Source organism: Diadema antillarum, unplaced genomic scaffold (genome assembly GCF_040938485.1).
Source record: "Diadema antillarum isolate AM-2024a unplaced genomic scaffold, OU_Dant_1.0 scf00000087, whole genome shotgun sequence".
Lineage (NCBI taxonomy): Eukaryota > Metazoa > Echinodermata > Echinoidea > Diadematoida > Diadematidae > Diadema > Diadema antillarum.
Window position 1 is genome coordinate 2460380 of NW_027270976.1, and position 19499 is coordinate 2479878.

General features: G+C 38.2%; 1 protein-coding gene across 1 annotated transcript in view; it reads right to left on the reverse strand.

The window, feature by feature from the left end:
• Positions 1 to 307: 307 nt before the first annotated feature.
• The window catches only part of LOC139718049 (uncharacterized), a 34012-nt gene continuing 14820 nt past the window's right edge, over positions 308 to 19499 (reverse strand). Inside the window, exons 6-20 of the mRNA XM_071629538.1 lie at positions 10982 to 12564; positions 10063 to 10389; positions 8821 to 8940; positions 8246 to 8270; positions 7390 to 7556; positions 6753 to 6863; positions 6128 to 6199; positions 5558 to 5662; positions 4654 to 4685; positions 3893 to 3983; positions 3309 to 3369; positions 2807 to 2853; positions 1975 to 2204; positions 1084 to 1185; positions 308 to 455 (exon numbers count right to left, since the gene is read on the reverse strand). Coding sequence (XP_071485639.1) covers positions 308 to 455; positions 1084 to 1185; positions 1975 to 2204; positions 2807 to 2853; positions 3309 to 3369; positions 3893 to 3983; positions 4654 to 4685; positions 5558 to 5662; positions 6128 to 6199; positions 6753 to 6863; positions 7390 to 7556; positions 8246 to 8270; positions 8821 to 8940; positions 10063 to 10389; positions 10982 to 12564 — 3221 coding nt within the window. The remainder of the gene's footprint in view (positions 456 to 1083; positions 1186 to 1974; positions 2205 to 2806; positions 2854 to 3308; positions 3370 to 3892; positions 3984 to 4653; positions 4686 to 5557; positions 5663 to 6127; positions 6200 to 6752; positions 6864 to 7389; positions 7557 to 8245; positions 8271 to 8820; positions 8941 to 10062; positions 10390 to 10981; positions 12565 to 19499) is intronic.

Here is a 19499-nt window from a genome sequence, read left to right on the forward strand (position 1 = left end):
TTCTGTGACACAAAAGGACTGAAATGTATTGAATTTCTCATGGGTATACTCAAATGAAGAACATACATGAATTTGGTTACAGGACATTGACATGACTTCAACACTTCATCCGACTTCTATTTAATGAACTTGTACAATGAAATAACTTTTTATGGAACTCAAAACTGAAAACAGTACTTATCACCAATAAATAATAAAATAAACACAAATCATTAGATGAAGTATAGCAATCACAAAAATGTTACGTTTCTTTGATGATGCTGGAGAACACATAGAAATCTGAATTTGAGTATGACCTCATCTTCTACTAGATGGTGATTTCTAATGAAAATTGACCTGTCCATTTTTTTTTCCCCCGAGTGAGACCTGCCTTATATCGGTTCATAATACATACCTGTGTTCTGTAATTTCTCTCGGACTTATCCAATTCAGCTTTGAGATCAGCAATCTGTTGTCTGTAAAAGAACAAAATGTGTCAAATATTGAGGAAGGTTAATCACAATCTACAATCACATCCAAACATTACAAGAAAAAGAATAAAATAAAAAACAAATACGAAATTTCCTTTATCAATTGTTTAATTTCTTTCTTCTTGATGCAAGAGAATATTAAGTAGAGGGGTGAAGGTTCCCTCTAACAAATTTCATTTGTTAGAGGGAGACAAATTCTTTCTTCTTGTTTATCTACGATACATACAAAGTCAAAACTAGTTAATGTTAATGGAGTCAGGCTCTAAGCCAAGTAAAGACCTGTAAATGAGTAGCATTATCCTTTTGAATCATTCACCAATCTGCCATTAAAAAGAAAAATACATGGATCACATCTGAATCCAAACTTATACTCATATGATAACTACATTTTATTGATGACTAATAACTAGGTGAAATTCTCATTACTTGAGAACAATGTTTTGCACTTGCTTCAGAAGAATATACATCCATGAAGAAGAGAGTAAATAAATAACTCATAAGTTAAAATAATACATCATAACTCATAAGTAAATGAATGAGCGAATGTATGGATCATTATCATTTGGCATGGCTTGCACAAGGCCAAAGAGTGGTCAACTGACCGTCAACTGACCTGTAGTTGTTGAGGTCCACCTCAGCACTGATGGCCTTCTCACTCAATGATGTCACCTGTTCCTCACTCTGCAGCTTCAGGGCCTCCTCTCGGCCAAGCTTCCTGCACAAAGAACAGCCACCAAACAACACTCATTTAGTCAATATTCCACATTTCAACACCAATGTATGATGTCTGGTACAAATCAATTATGTATCAAAGTGGATCTGCTATTCTTTTCTAGCAATATCACACTGTACATGATAAGACACACTCACACAGTAGTTCCTGGTACATCTGGTAAATTACTCAGAGAGTTTTCAGTAGCAAAGTCAACATTTGATATCTAAGAAGCAGTGCATAACTTATTTGTTTGCTTTGAATCAATAGTGGTTGTACATTTTGTCCAATTCTGCTTGATAAATAATTTGGAGATAATCCTTGCATAAAATTTCTCAGGATGCAGCAGAACCCAGTAATACTGCAAACTTACTATAATGGTACCTTACCGAGTGTACTCCAAACTTCAATGGCAATTAGTAAATCTGCTATGAGGTTTCAAGTTGTTGCCATGGTAGCCCTTCTTCCGTAAGTGACTGTCTTAAGTTTTTCCATGGAATTGGGCCCAGGATCTCTCACTCACACATTACAGGATATCAACATTAATTGTTAACAATTCCAGGCACAAAAAAACTGTACTATGATCTACACTGATATTAAAATGTATTCCCTATGGACCCCGCCCCCATTTGCGATATGCATTTGACAAAGACACTTAATTTCCTTCTGATGCCTTGTCACAAGGGTTTTCATCTATAGATAGTACTGCATGTAGATTGTATTTGAACAGTTTTGATGAAATGTATATAAACACCAGTGGGAAATTAATCCTGTCAAGTGGTCTCTGCTCACCTCTGAAGATCCACCTCTTTGGTCTTGAAGTACTCCTGCAGGACCTCCATCTTAGTCTGGGCCTCCAGGTGGTCACTCTTGGCCTTGCTGTGCTCCATGCGCAGCCCTTCAATCTCCTGCCTGAGGGAGCCCGTCTTGGTCTCCAGCTCCCGGACTGACTTCACCTCCATGTCCAGCTTGTCCTGGAGCTCATCGCGCTCCTTGAGGACCAGAGAGAGCTTGGCATTGACCTAGAGAAGGAGTACAACAAGGATGATGATCCATGAGATGGCTGCTATCATCCTCCTTATGGGTTGCCTTGCCCAATTAATGACCGTAAGGAGCTGATTTATATCTTAATTAAATACCCCTCCGGTCAGAGGGTGAGTTGATTTGAATAGGAATTTATTTGTAAGGTGGGTAGAATCCCACAGGTGTTCGACAACTATTGTCCTCAGCACACAGTGCTAGCCAGGGATGCGCAGTTCAGTTTGCAGCAGTCAGTGTAACCTTTTTGTCATACATCACAGTATTCCACTGAAGTGGAATTGGTGTTTTGCAAAGTCCATCATAATTATTCCTATTACTACATTGAGCATTACACAGACTCTGATCATTCAAATAATTCATCATTTTGAACAGAATTGAGCAAAATTTGGGATATCACATATAACTTGAACATTAATTTCAGTGCAAAAACAAAAGGCAGAAAACAAACTTCGGCATCTTTTCTTCTTTCTTTTCTTCTAGCGGAGTTGTGCACAATTACAATGTTTTCAAACATGATTCACCCTTACAAGTTAGTTATTAGCTGTGTTAGAGAAGTAAAAAGTGGAGAAAAAAAAACACTTACTCTTGTTACATCCATAAGTTGTTGGATTTTGGCTTCTGAGTCAACCTCTGAAATGCAAATGAAAACAAAAAAGATCACACATAATAAATATAAATTGAAGGAATCAGTTTAAATGCTTCAGCATCATGGGCAGTAACAATAAAGTGCTTTCACAAACAATTTTATCATCTTGGATTCCTTCCATATCAGTAATACCACACACCACAGGTCAGTAGCACATAACAACAGTTCTTAATGTCCCCTACAAGATTCTGTCATTCTGAGCTACAGCAGGTTTAGTTCTTTTTTCCTATTTAGTTCTGATCTGTAACATGTGGAGCCATAACCTTTAAAAAAATCAACAAACATGTGTATTAGAAAAGAAAGTAACAACAATGAAAACAACTCTGTGGTGGATGTGGTGGAATATTTGAATCAATGTGCTCTGTTCCAGGTATACCATATATCTTATCCCCAATCAAGTCACAAAACAGCTTAATCTTCGCACACAAAAAATGCTTACCGGGACCCTCATTTTGAAGATGTTCAATCCCCTTCAGTTGTAGTAGACAATCTTTAAGAACCTGATATAAAAACAGATGTATTAACAAAGTGAAAAACTATTACATACTTGCACAATAAAAAGACTTTATTTCCAAGATATCATGGAGCAAATTGGTAATGTAATCTCTTCACATATGCATATTCAAATTCTGAAATCAAGCTACTCTTTCAGATACCTTGAATTTGATGTAACAGTTCTTAAAACTTGCAAAGAGGTAATTCAAAGGAAATCATTTGTACATGTAACATTGACTCTGACTGCACATCAGCATGGCATAACACCACAATGCAATAAAAACAATGACAGTCTCAAGCAAACAGGATCACCTATCTGGTACAACAATTTTCTATCAAACAATCTGAAACTGCTACAGCAGATAACTATAACGTACTTCATACTACAACAAAAGCAGACTTTCTGTCTACATTTAAAATTACCCACAATTCTAAAGCACTCCTTGATCCCCCACACTAGGCAGACTAGGTCAATACTCTACTGTACAATGGAGGGATCAGGGCAAGACTAGTTTGTACAACACCCACCTCAATTTCATTATCTTTGAAGACCAGGGACTCTTTCATGTCTTTCTTCTCTGTGTTCAGCAGCTCAATTTGTTCCGTTAACTCCGAAAATCTAACCACATAGAAAGTCATTTTGGAAATGATGCTATTATTAATGAATCACATGAATACAAATGAGACTCTATATATATGTAACATCATCCATATCATTCAGTCTATTTCATTTTCATCACATGCATAACTAGAAAAACATTCTGAGAGCGCAGACCTCCGCCAAGCAGCTCCCAATATAGAAGCCTTTGTTACGTCATACTCCCAATATAGAAGCCTTTGTTACGTCATAAACCCTCAGCTGCGCGGCGCGCCTCGCCCTAGCAGAAATTACAGCATGCACTTTAGTGCACATATGAAAACCTAAAAAATGCGCAGCTTGAACTCCCAAGTTCATTAACCCTACCAGCCGAAATACAGAAAATCCTTCATAAAATCCATACAAATTTTGGATCACTACCGAAATTTAATCATTTGTTCCTTGTATCATTCTCAACCTTTCCTGCATGTTTCATCTAAATCCGTACACAACTTTTTGAGTTATTTTGCACACAGACAAACAAACAAATGGTAATGAAAACATAACCTCCTCCCTTGGCAGAGGTAATACAAATCTTGCAATCTGCAGAAATAGAATCTTTAATATGTCAAATGAAAAGAGCAATGCTGCACAAAAAAAAAAACCAACAACAATGATTTGGTACATTTAAACAGAGAATATTGTCAGTTACCTTTCATTCTGCCCTGTAAGCTCCTCTTGAATCTGTAAAAATAGTAATAATAATAGAATGGCTGTTTACAAATTGACATCAACATGATTGTTGACACATACAACTATCAAACATTTCTATATACTGTTTCATATGCAAGCTCAGCAGTGATTGACTGATCTTATATTTAATGCCTATTTTGTTTATTTAGTCAAAGCAATATAACCTAGACATAATTTTATCTTCCACATGATCACACTTCAAATCTAGAAGCTTGAAAGACAATTCATCAATTTAAAAAAAAATCAGCTCTGGTTATGGGAAATATTATTTCCCTCTCCAGATTCTTAACAGCATTTCACTATTTTGATATGCAGTCACAGATAATTCAGTATGTTTCTTCAGTGAATATCAATGCCAGGATAAAAAGCTCTGATATTACCCAGAATAGAACAGGAAGCAGACAGACTGGTGTCTTACCACAGTCTTGCTGATACTGCACTGACATTACCCAGAATAGAGTGGAAGGTAGCCAGAATGCAGAGACTCCAACCCCAAGCACCTTCTGATCTGGAGATTCTCCCGCCTGAAACCCCTAGCAAACGGGAGATCGATCATGATCCAACTTCGATGTGCGCAAGGCGTATATCACGAGCACAGAGCACGAAGTTCCTCGGCGGCTGGAGTCCCGCTCTAGGGTTTTATGTTCTCTCTCGTGTCATCTCATGCTTATTTTTCAACGTACGATGACACTCAGTAAGAAATCATTTCGAGCGGGAGACACAGAGCCAGGGCGGGAGAAATCAAATCTCAAGCAGAAGAACGGGAGATTTTGCAAAAATGGGCTTTCGGCGGGAGATCTCCAGTCGAAAGCGGGAGAGTTGGAGTCTCTGCAGAATGAGAAGTGGAGAGACTGGTGTCTTACCATAGTCTTGCTGTCATGCAGCTGTCTGTTTTGTTCTTCTAGTGATGTGACTTCCTGCTTGAGATGTGATTGTATCTCTTCTCCCTCGTACACCTTTCCTTCAAGCTGCATATGGAGAAGACCAATCCATATTGTCAATCTCTTTCTTTTTTTTTTTCAAAATTGCCATTGAGCACAAAAAGACACTCACAACAAGACTACCCAGACACTTGTAACACGCCAATACTGAGATCTTTACTGGTTCTCCAATTCAGGCAAACCATTTTGCACCACCAGCATACAATGGCATTTATAATATGCACGTTGGTCCTGAATCTATGCAATGTGCTCTGAAAAAAAAAAAAACAAAAAAAAAAAAACTAACAAACAAAATGAATAACACACAAATATCACACTTGAATGTACTTCCCCCCTGAAATGGCTTTCTTTTGTTAAAAGTTCTGTTCATTTTGTGTTCTGTTAGGTAAAATTCCCTCATTGGTAGACAGTCTGTGCCTTTAACCTGTCATGTTAAACTGTGGAACAAATGAGAAATTTACCAATTCCGAATGAGAACTTCTGGACACTTACATCACGCGCTTTGGCATTCAAATCTTTGATGGAGCTCTGGGATTTTTTCATCTGGCCTTCCAGTGACTTAATCTGAGGAGGAAATGAAAATAAAGCCTGAAATAATCAACAACATACATAACTACTGACTACTGACTACTGACTACTAAACTACTGACTACTAAATATGTTTATCTATGGTTTGTTGATATCAAGACAATACTATTAACATATTCAATAAAAAGAAAAAGACATTCAGAACGTATGTACCTTTAAGGCAGGAAATCCATTTTCACACATAAATTTGGAATGCCAAGACAGTGAAAATGAAATACAATCCTGTAAAGTGTTTTCAGTATTGAAACTGCAGTCTGCATAATATGATTATGACTGAACTTCTTGGGAAGATGACTGTATAACGAGGAAAATATCTGTAATGACCTCAGCAGAGATTTAAAACTACAGATTCGCAACATCATATTCTACAGTGTACGATACAAATTACGTGAGCAGTATTAGGGGTAACCTTTTAACATTAATATGCACAAGCACTCCTACAGTGATGAAGCAGACATGTAACATCACAAGAGTATATTAAAGATGATGTTTATAAACTTCAAGTCTTCAAGTTTCCCACTGACTTTACCTTTTGCTGACTTGAATCATACTCAGTGCTCTTCTTCTTCAAAGATGACTTGAGTCTATCCACCTCCTCTTTTTGTTCCTTTGTAATGTGCTCTAGCTCTTTGCAGGTTTTCTGAAAGAATGTGGATATATCAATATAAAATATCAAATGTAAAACATACATATTTAGATTTTCCACAAATGAGAATGACTGGCAACTTATATACTTCATTATTTCTGATCAACACTTTTAAGAATGTAATTTCATCTTCAACTCACTAATATCAAAATTAAGAATACCATAGCCACTCGTAAGGTGGTACATTTGTTTTCTAAATAGGCCACAGAACAAATTATTCATTTTCTGTGATGATCCAGATCAATGGCTGGATCAAGAAATTTTCATTAAGAATTCTTTATCATTATGAGAAAGGGTCAGTTTTGACATTTTACTGCATGACTCATAAAATAATGTCCAGGATGCTTGTTGAAATGTACAGAGCAACCTCTGCACAAGATCTCTCACACCAAAAAATTTGATCTGAATACTGACGATATTCTGATATACAAATTGGCTACCTTGGCAGAGGTATGTGCTCTCCGAGTACTTCTTTCTAATGGAGAAATAGAAACATTAAATCAAGCAAACACTTGTGTACCTCCAGCTTGGATTTGTCCTGCCCAGTCTGGTCCTGAGCTGACCTCAGCTCAAAGAACTCAAGGTTCTGCTTCTTGAACTGCACATTGGTCATGTCCAGGGCGTCCATGACCTCGGCCTTCTGGGTAGTCAGGACGTCCACCTCCCTCTTCAACATACTTTCCACCCCTAAAGAAACGATTGGCGAACAGGTGAAAGACAGTCACTGGATTGAATTTAATTTTCTTAGAGATGAATGGGATTTATTCAAGGAAAACACATCAGGGATTTGTCTTAACATTGAACAAATGCACTTTCATCACAAAAAAAAAGACAGAATACTAATCCATCACATGATCATTAGCTTTGCAGTGGATGGTACAAAGATACAATATCACAATTGATATTACTAAATGGAACTGCAACTTATCATGGTGTAAGCATTGTACACTAAGCTCCATGTTGATAAATAAACAGGGATGACTTTTACAGGGAACTACTTCTCTGTACTTTTACAGGGAACTACTACTCTGTACTGTGGATGTACACTGTATGTACTTCTCGGATAAGTACATCCACAGCTTCAGACTGAGAACATACCTCATTGGCAATCAATGCTACTGATGTCGAGTATTACAAAGTATCTTTGTATAAATGTGCTGCAAAAGTAAATCAATAATGCAACCCTAGATTTGTTTTCTGATACTCCTGCTGAACATTTAAATACTCTACACATTTAGCATCTTTGAAATCTTATATGAATGCAAACATTCCATACTGATTCAGTGCCTCAAAGAGATTCACAGTATTTGTTAAATTAAGCATAAACACCAAGAACCCTCTCTTACATTTCAAAAAGGGGAAATCATTACACTTACTTCTATGTCTTCTTGATCCACACACCTGCAAGAGATTGAAATTGAATGACTTCATTAGTGAAAAAGATTTTCTTAATAAGGAACTTAACTTCACATTACTATAAAGTATATAAATCTGCACATAACATGTTGGTAGAACCCTATGTGATTCCTTGAAGAAAAAAAAACAACTGCACAAAATGACGCGAATCTGTTGTGTTATGGATATTCAACTAAATATGATGACTAGCTTCCTTTAATTGCCCATCTATTTACTTCATACAGTGATTATGCATGACAATGATGAAGGCAAATATGCGTACTGACAAAAGTACCAGCAAAATGTTCAAGTATTGCCTGAGAGATTGAGGAATCTTAATAAGAGGCTTTTGTCATTGAAAGGTCGGCTGCTTCAGTACATCATTTCAAGAGCAATTCATATCAGCTACGCTAAAGCACCATACAAGCATTTGACAGTAACTTTTGAACACAACTACAAATTGATATTAAACTCCATGAAAATCAAAGATTTATGGTCCCAACTATTCTCGACAAAAGACAGCTAAGGTACACACATAAGATGTTTATCATCATACCATACAGCAGACGAGGCACATGATGAAGGAGAGGAGGGACACCTCTAGGATAAACAGGGAGATCCAGGGGATACCAAGGAAGTCTGGCTGCTGAATGGCGCGCTGGAACTGTACTGGGAACTGCCGAGATCAAAATCAGTAACAGGTCATTACAGATTGAACTTTGGCACACTTTGATGAACATATTGTTCTGGGTCTTCACCACTACTTTCGCACAATAAACTAAGGCCAAAAAAAAAAATTTGTTGCATTGGCGTAACCCGCCCGACCCTAAAAATTCCGCCGACCCCATGTTTTTTTTATTATTTTTTTTTGCTATCGATATCAAATATCTTGTTGATTGCGATCGCGATCGCACAAACCCGGAAGTGGAAACGGCTCTGGGGATATCGGATGTACGAGGGAGAGATCTGGTGCCTCGCATAAGCCTTCCTTGATCAGTACGTCATCTGTTTCCAACACGGACACGTACTCTAACAAGATTTATTCAGTGTATACGTAGCATTCAGACTGCGATGTATTGTGCACAGTTTTGCCATAGGTTTCTTGTGTGGAGAACTTACACGAATCTGTATATGTGGGACTGTAATAGAGATCGCCGTGTGCGATAAAAAGATCGTACATATGGGTCAATTTGCATCTATCTTATCTAAGTCAAAATAGTAAAATATGAAGTGAAAACATTCAGGATAGGGATTTCAACATCTTTAAATTCTGTGAAGGGGTATAATTCCAGTAATATCGGCCTCATAAATGATTTGTAGAATAGATGAACACAGCACATTCGGTGCAGCAGTTGTAACTGTTTACTGAGCTGAGCACGAGTTTTACACGTAAAATGCAGGTAGCAAAAAAAAAAAAAAAAAAAAAAATCCGCCCGACCGACCCTATTTGAAAATCTCATGTTACGCCAATGCAACAATTTTTTTTTTTTTGGCCTAATGCCGGACATTTCACATCAGCATGAGAATGATGATGCCACTTCAAACATATCTTTTGATATCTTATTTTCCAGGAAACACTTCAAGAAGAACATTTATCTCCAAGAAACCACCATAAATGAGGACAATTCTGTATGACCTTCATTTTGTCCACTGAAGTTATTAAGAGTACAATTAAATCTTGGATTTTCCTCTTTTCTTTTGTGAAGCATTACATGACAAAGGGGTAAAATTCCTCCAGAAAAGTTGAAATAAAATTAAACTTTAGTACCTGATAAAATATCTCTGAATATCTACTCACCATTTGAAACAGAGGAAGGAAGACAGAATGGTTAAGGGCATCAATGGCCGGCTCCAAATTCTTTTTCAGCTGAGTCATCAAGTCATCTTCACTTATGCTCACTGGTTCCTCCTCATCTTTCACTGTCTCCACGGTAACACCATCATCCAGGTCGGCATGCTGGTTCTCCTCCCTGGTGTACAGCTGGTGGTGGAAACCCTCATGTGTTCCATTATCCTCTGCTGGCTCCTGACTGCTCGAGTCAATGGCTCCTCCATCACTAGTTTCTCCTGAGTTGTCATGGTAATGCTCCTGTTCTGCCGCCTCTTCCTCATACTGTAAAGGAAACTGATGGAAGGACATACAAAAGTACCTTCCTTTGACAATCTATTTCATGCAAATCCTACTGTCGCTTTAATACAGTTTAAAGGCATAATTTACCATTTGCAGATGAAACAAAAACCCAGCATTACTGCTTCAAAATAGTTCTAAACTGTGAGTTAGGGATAGAAACAACCAATGTAGGAATTTGAACCAGTATAATCGATGTTAAGTATTGTTAAATATACAAAATGAGAACAATAGTTATGATAAAAATGTTTCCAGATTAAACTGTCTACAGTTACGGTTTAATGAGAAAAATAGTGATATCTCCTTATATTTTAGGCTTTATTGCAAAAATTGTATCTGGTAGGATGTTTTGTGAAACAACTGACCTACACATATGCATCAAAAGTGATATCTTGAACATTTTTTTAAATCACTGCCCCCAAAGGTAAACAGGACCTTTAATGGCAAAATAAAATGGTTGATTTATTAGATATAAACAAAATAAAGACTTCCAAAATTTATCAATATCGCTTTTGCTATCCAAAGTGAAAGATAGCTAAATTGTTAACATACTGTAGCAACAATTTTGAAAAAGTAGCCAGAATCTTACCCGTGTACTGCTGCGAATAAGAGGCTCTGCATAGTCATCAGGACCATCAACCTTTGTGTCACCAGAAGGCGCTGCCTCTCCAGTTTCCGGTGCTGCCTGGTCTTGGAAGCCTTCGGAAGGCACTTCTGGAAGAACGGGAGAAGTATTTACAGCACCTTTCACCTCTGCACTGGGGCTGTCTTGGGAGGTTGAAGGTGGCTCTTGATATTCTGCATGATTCCCACTTTCAACTTCCATTCCTGCAGGATCCTGTTGAAGTTGAGTGTCAACCACAGTATTTGGTCCTTCAGCTCTATCTACCACATCGGCAAGTTTTGCTGGGTCATATGTGTCACCTTCTTCCACTTGCTTGGATTCAGTTGCCTGATATGGGTTATGCGTTTGTTCCGTAGAACCCTGGTGGAGAGGAGGTTCAGGAACAGAGTCCGGAGGATGAGCATGTGGCTCAGGGTCCACACCCTCTGTCTTCAAAATTGTCAGTGGATCTTCAGGATCTTCCTTGGTAAAATCTCCAGGTTCTTCATTTTCAGTCTTTGGCTCAACAGGAAGTTCTGGCACACCTTCCTGGCTTTCTTCTTGGCGTTTTAAATCATTGGTCTGCTGAGAAACATCGCCATCTGCTTGTGGCTGAGGAACAAAGGGTGATAAAATGTCTCGCTTTGGAGCTGGAGGTGGTTTCACAAGAAGGGTCTTCTTCAGCTCTGGATCTCGGAGAATTTTCAGCATTTCCTGCTGGATGGCTCCTTCCTTGCCGCTGAGTTCTGGATTGGCATGGAGTCTATGCAAGATATTCCTATATGCCTCGGGATCAATTTCTTCCTCACTTTTCATTGAAAAAGTTGTTGGAGGAGGGGCAACATCATCTTCATCTCCTTCTTCTTCTCTTTCTCCTTGAGGCATGTCAACAATATCGCTACCTTGCATTGTGAAAACAGAAGTCTGTTGTGGAGTTTGACTATTCACTTCTTGACTTTGGATTGGAGGTTCATTTGGCATTGGTGTGGGTTCCAGATCCTCAAGATATATTGTGGTGCCATCTATAACCTCTATTGATGGGTTCGGAAGAATCTGCTCTTTGTGCTGATTGATAGCCCCAGGAATGTCTTCAGCCTCTACTGGAGTGTCCTGAATACCTTGGGTTGGTTCAGGAGTACCTTCTTGGTGAGCAGGAGCTTGGGTAGCCTCCACAACACCTGGAATAGTTTCCACTAGAGGGGTACTTTCATGTACATCTGCACCTGTCCTTTCATTGCTGTTACTGTCAGCATTTCCTTGATCTTCTCCTTGGTCTGGATGAGGATCATCAGCACCTTGAGTCTTGAATTCTCCAGGTAAATCAGCATTCTGGTCTTGTTGATCACTCACTTGCAATCCAAGGCCCTCTACAGTCTGCTGTTCACTATTGACTGGATTGTATTCTCCTTCATTGACATCTTGTCTGTCTTGTTCCATTCCTTCCCCTGCCACTGGTTCTTGTTGCTCCTGCTCCACCACCTCCTCTTCTGCAGGCTCCTCTTCCAATTGAAGATTAACCCTCCTATCTCCCTTATCTTCTTGGTTGTGTGGATCTGTTGCTTCATCTTCTGTTGAAAAAAAAAAATGTTAATCAACAATAAACTTTAACTCCATGTACTATAAAGAGCGATATGCAATTTGTTGTTCCACGTACCCGCAACATATTAAAGCTATTTTTTCTGTATAATACATTCTCACTTGTAACTTTGCAGCAATGAATAAATTATACCTCGATGGTAAAATGAAGTAAACATGAATTAAAACAACAATCATTTCATGACTGATTGTAGCTTGTAGCTTTTTTTTTTTTCTTTTTGGCCTCTTCTCTTTACAGCATCTCCAGTGACAAGAACAACTGGCAAAATCTGGAGGTCAAGAACCCCCTTCTGTCAAAGCTTTAGCTTTGGTGCAATGTGTGCAGAAAAGTTTGCAACAAGTTGTTATTGAGGAAAAGCATTAAAGCTGTTACTGCACTTCTTGTTAGCATTTAAAGACAATTGTATTTCAATCTTTCACATATTTCAATACATTATCTTTTAAACATAATACCATATCAACTGATAAAATTTAGATTTGCAGCTTGGGTAAGTAGTTTTAACTTTGGTCACTATATTTATCACAGAGACATGATCCCAGAATTCAGTCTGAAGGAGGTTATTACGCCAACATGTGTTAGGGTATTACAAATCAAGCGATAAGGAAATTAACTCACTAGTAGGAAAAATGTCAGGCACTGGGTGAGTATTTTTCACTTATCTGAGATGCTCTTTTCTTTCTTTCTCTTTTGCTCTCTTTCTCTTTTTCCCGCTCCTCTCTCTTTCTCTTTATCCCTTATTCTCTCACATTTTATCTGATATGGTACTTTAAGACTCCCAGTTACTTACCGGTACGTATTTGTTTCAATCTATTACGTCATGATTCCAAGAATACAAAGTGACATATGACACAGCCAGGGAAGGTAATCATAATTTTGATGTCTTGTACTATAAATGTGTGCTATTTTTCTCTTCTACTTGGATATGAGCATATATATACTTTGTACCTCTAGATTACTGGTACAACTTTTCTTTCTTTCTTTCTTTCTTTCTTTTTTTTGGGGGGGGGGGGGAGAAAGGGTTATGAGATGGCACATACATGTGAATATCTACTACAATGAATGGAATGACGAATTAGCATGAAATAATCATGTACATGTAGTGTGGTGTACTATTTCAAGTACATAGATGAAAGGACTAGTTATTATAAACACAGCCAAATTGTATAGATCTGTTTTATGTTCATTTGAATCATACCAATGTATGCACTGCGGGTAATTTTAGAGGCACTAAATCTGGTCAATTTGGTTTCATAACTGACACTAACAATACTCCTGCTAGTGCCACTTAGTGTTATTTATTGAAAAAGTACTTAGTGTTGAGGTTTGCAATTTATTGGTGAGATATTTTCTTGAAACAACCTGGAAATATCCCCAAACCAAAGATTCCCACCAATCCAAGACCAACAGAATTCAGTGCTACCTCTAAAAGTACCCACATGCAACCTGCACATGCTCATTCACATGCTTCATAATCATACTACCGGTACCAAAAAGAATATGACCAATTATGAGAGTTGTTTGGGATAAGAAGAAAACAACTATCATGCAGAAACGGGTCAAATATTTCATCCAAAATCCAACAAATGAGTAAAGAGTATGAATGTCTGCATGACAGCAAATTATCAAAATTGCATTCTCTAGGCAATTCAAAATGGTCATTCTGATCACATGATCATGAAGTCTCATGATGCCCTATGACGTCCCACAACCCAATTTCTTCATACAAAAAGAGCACAAAAAACACTTTCTCATAACTGTAGTTTCTCTATGTTACATGATGTGTGAAAGCATTAAATATTCTTAAACTGTACGTCTTGTTTTGAAGACATTCCTCTTTTCACAAGAATTTGAATAATGGTTTTATTTCAGAATCAACACATGAAAGGTTTCAGTTAAGTGACATCACACTTGTGTAGTTCCCATAAGATGTCATGTTAAATGATGCCATCACATTTTAAGACCCAAAACTTTTTCTCAATAGTATCTATATACAACCAACTTCAATTACAATTAGTTTTTGTTATTTTGTTGTTTTCCCCATCCTTGCCCTTTAACAACCTCCATTGGAGTACATTTTCTTTAACACTCTGATTTCCATTTCCATAAATTCACTGTTTCATAGTGTAAGCAGTCATAAGCTGGGAAAGAAGTATTATTCAATGAATTTTCCTTCTGCATGTAACAAGTGAATGCCATTACATATTCTACATGCATGCTACATTCAGCACTATGTAATACAGTGTACATGACACAAAATACAAAGAAAGGTCAGGAATAGAAGTCCTTTCCTGCATGTGGAATAGGATATGTGTGTACTGACTAATGTGGAATGATATCACAGATGAAGGAATATTATATGACAAAAATAGAATGATGACAGATTAGAGCAAACACAGTAAACAGCTAGGGTATCACACTTTGCCACACAGAGCCATAACACAAGAAGAACAAATACATGCATGAACATCATACTCTGCTAGTCCATAATTAATTCACATGAGACTACATTCGCAACAAGAGGATGAATGATATGGGAGAGAGAGAGTGGAACACACAAATGTTTGTGTAGGTGCACATGTTGAAGAAATCACTAAAACCAGAATAAAGTTTCAGTACATTATCTTCTCCTTCATACCCTTAATTCTGCATAAAAATTATCAATATTCAACAAGTACATTGTACTATTCAAAAGCAGTTTTGTGCAGCTTAACTTTGACCATGCCTGGTATATTAATCTGCAATATCCAATGTATATTTAGATCATTACTTGGATACTTCCATAACCATTTTAGAAGTAACTGCATAAATCTGAAGTGACCTTAACGTCTTGCTCTAAATACATCATGTGAAATTTAGGGCACACTGGCCACTGAGAAGGACGCACAAGACTGCCCCATGACCCTGAGAGGATAATTGGATCATACTCTCACCCACATTTCCTGGATATTAATTACACAGCAGATTAAAGGATATGTCGAGGGAATACTGCACCAAGATTTCGTTACATGATTTCAATGCAGTGTATAAATATTTTCTAGCAGAGTGAATTTTGGTTATGAACTTTAGCTAATTTGATGAACTAGCAGCAAATGTTGATTTTAATTTTGACACTTCTAGCATCATATCTCATGAATAATCTAAATGTCTTCATTTTATGAGGACGAGTTCACTAGTTTTTCGGGTCTTCAAAGCAAGAAATATAAATATATCATGAGCAATGCTAAACATCAAGAAACAATTGCTGCATCATAATGAATCTACCTTAGTTACTTGTAGAAAAAAGACTTTGGGGTCATTCCTAGGTGTTGAATTCTGACTGCTTTTGCAAAATTTAATTTTGAATTTCTGCCCAGTGGTATTCACTGATCAGAACCTGCAATAATCTTGGATTTTTTTTTTTCTGGCTGCCTCTGCTTCTTGTATTTCTCTTGGTTTGGGTATATGTAATCTACACACATCTATTCTTGTGTCTACAGCCTGTAGTAGATCTACTATGACATGCACCACAAAGTAGCTCTACAAAAGGTGTGTATACTTCACATGCAATCTGTGCGAGGTAGAAGAAAGAATCTGTAGAGGAAGTAGCAGCATTGTAGTCCACTCACCAGCAAGATGTCTATACAGTGGCCTGACAGGTTGGTGAGGGGGGAACCCATGGGATATAGTGAATGGAGCAAAGTCACTCAAGGAATTGGTGTAAATGACACCATTCTGGACAACATGGGGCACAAGGTGATTCAATAAGGTGCAGCTACCTAGGAAACCCTGACCAGAAAGAACCTGGCAATGGGCGAAGGAGTCCAACAGAAATTTATAAGCGCCTACACCAGATGTGACTAGGCTTCCTCCTCTCCTTGAGGCTTTGCGCCTCTTTTTCAATGCAGAGTTAGACAGACTGGCATCTCCTTTCCCCCTTTTATTTTGATTCACATTGATTTGGACGTAATCCTGAAATCCACATTCCTTACCCCTGCCCTGCTTGGTGAAGCATTGTTTCAGTGACAAAAGGACCTCCTTGTAGACACTATCTCTGGAAGATTTGATTCCTGCTGTTGAATTAATTCTGTCTACCATAGACGAGGGCATATAATCTGAAAACTTGCAGCTGTGTGAGTTCTCCTGATAGGAGAAACATAGCCATTGAGAAAGAATGAATTCTACATACAGATTTGTAACATCATGCTTGCTTCCTGGACTCTGTATCTCAGATAATTCTGAAGAGGACACCCTATGCTGGAAACTACAATGATTAGAATCATTCTGGTAAGAAAAGCAATACCACGGTGACAGAAGCACTTCTTCGTAGAGGCTTGTCATCTTAATTTTGCCTTCTTCACTGCCAATGTCAAGGCTTGCTCTTGAGGAATCTACATCAAAATAAAAGTCCAAGAGCATGCTGCAAGGGGACCTCTGGCATCTGTTGCTAATACTGATTGGACTATTTCTAACCAAGGCTTTGAAAGCAAGACAGTCTAGGCAATTGGGCTTCACTATATCCACTGTGACTTTATCATAAATGAAATGGTCAATGACAGAACAACTATTAGCCTCATTCTCATGGCCTGAGGAACAAAAGCCTTGTCTGGTGAGAAGAGATTTGTAAGCTTCACAGTAGAATGAGTGCTTTTCTGGTAAATCAACTGTTTCCAGATCATCACACCTGAAACATCTTCTATAGCGATGGTGAAGCAAGCATCGAGTCTCAGAAAGCATTTCATCATCTGGGTAGGAGATCCCTGCTCCTGAAAACAATGTTTTAAGGAAAGTCTCTTGAAGCCAATGTCTATAAAGTGACTCTACTGAATGGACCTTCAACACTTGGTTCTCATCTTCCAAGTAGTGAGCGACTGAGTCACATTGGTTGCCAGTACTCACTTGATCCCTTATCAAAGTGTATCCTTCATTGGTCATCAGGCATCTATAAAGGTTCAACTTGAAGGACCTCTCATTTTCCTTCAATACAGATTGATCGTGATCTTCATTCTCAGCAAAGTAGAGCTGAATTAAACAATTTTGTTGCCCCTCTTGTTGCTCATTTTTAAGGCACCTTCTATTTCTTGTCATGACCAAGTGGTACAATTCCCTCTTAAATGGGTCTGTTCTGCGATCATGAACACTGCTTGTTTGTGATAATTTGTCAGACCTGAAAAAATGTTCATAAATTGAACACTGGTGAAGGACAGACTGCTCCAAGGTTCTGCAAGCTTGCTCTCCTTCCATCAAAAATTTATATAACAACAGTTCAGACATGTCTTGTTTGTTTGATTGCTTTGTCTTAGCAGAAGACTTCATGAAGAATCTATCACTGAATGAACAAGATTTACTGTGAATGGCTTCATCTGATAACAGACACAATGGTCTGTTCTGGAGCACTTCTTTGTACAGCATATTCTTACATGGCAGTGACACAGTTTGTTTCCTACTGATATCACCAGCACGCAGCTTAAGAGAGAGATCATGATAATAACAAGACATAAAGGTAGCAGAGAGGTCAGTTACAGAGCATTGGTACACAGATGTCATGACCATCTCATACACAGACCACCCCAATGTCTCCTTGCTAATCTTTTCTCCAACCTGAGTACGATCGGGGCTATAGAAACCTTCTCTGAGGCTACATGGTCCTATTCCTGTCATTACCATCCTGTAAGTTTGAGAGTAACAACTGCTCTCATCAGGAGTTTCACTCTGCCCTGTCCAAACTATGTCATCTATGGTGATGTCATGCCATGAGCAGGTATGAGGCTGGGGCAAGATCTCCACAAGACACTGCTTCATCATGATGGCAATGTACTTAAAATGCTCAACTTGATGCTTACTCAAGAAACTTTGGGATGCATCTGTCTGAATGGGAAGTTGTAAAGGAGCACTGAGGTATTCACACCAACTGCATGTCTTGGTGTCCTCTGCACTCATGCAGAGTCCTCTCAACATGAGGAATTCCTTTGATACCTGCCATCTAACATCTCCATGGCAAGTATCTGTATTTACTGGAGCAACATGCACCCCCTCAGACATCTTCTCCTCATTAGGTATGGACGAAACCTTGGAATAATCTTCAGGAAAACTTCTCCAGAAAGAAGATATAATTTGTCTATAAGTTCTCTGAGGGCAATAGGATGAGAACAGGAAAATGGTAATTTGCTTGGGCATCACTTCACCAGCATAAGTCACATTGCTTAAGACTTCCTTTGCAGGATAATGTAACATTAAATTTTCATACCAAAGTGGTCTGGAGCAAGTTTCATTTGATATTTTTGTTGTTTCATACATTACAGCTTTTTCTGATGTACCAGCTTGTTTCCTCAGTTGTACTGAATTTTTCAGTAGTTGTATGTATCTTTCTTTCCTTGAACAGTATGGGTTGACTGTAGTGTTTTTATGAAAACTGTGCTTGGACATCGCTTCATCACCACTCACTGTTACATCTTGGGATGCCGTTTTGAAGTATGGCAGAAATAAGCTTTGATACCAGAGAAGTTTCATACAAGTTTCAATTGGTGATTTCACCATTTGATCACCAGTAGTGTTTGATGACAATGTAACTCCTTTCTCAAACATTGGTTGAAGGGTCCAGAGTTCCATGTACCTTTCTCTGGATGAACTGTAAGGATGGACAAGGGTTCCTAAAGATATTTTGTGCTTCAGTATTGGTTCTTTTGCATCAGCTGCCTCACTACGGTTTGCCCTCTGGTGGTGATGTGAAAACAGGTGTTGATACCAGAGTTGCTTGGAACAGGTTCCTCCTAACATCTCTGTTTGATAGATAGGAAAGAACTCCAATAATTCCATTTCTCGCTCATGTTCAAGTGAAAACATCACTGGTTCTATGTACCCTTCTTTTCTTAAAGAATGTGGGTGAACTGTGGTATTTGAAGGAGGGCTTTGTTCATCAGCATTTATGTA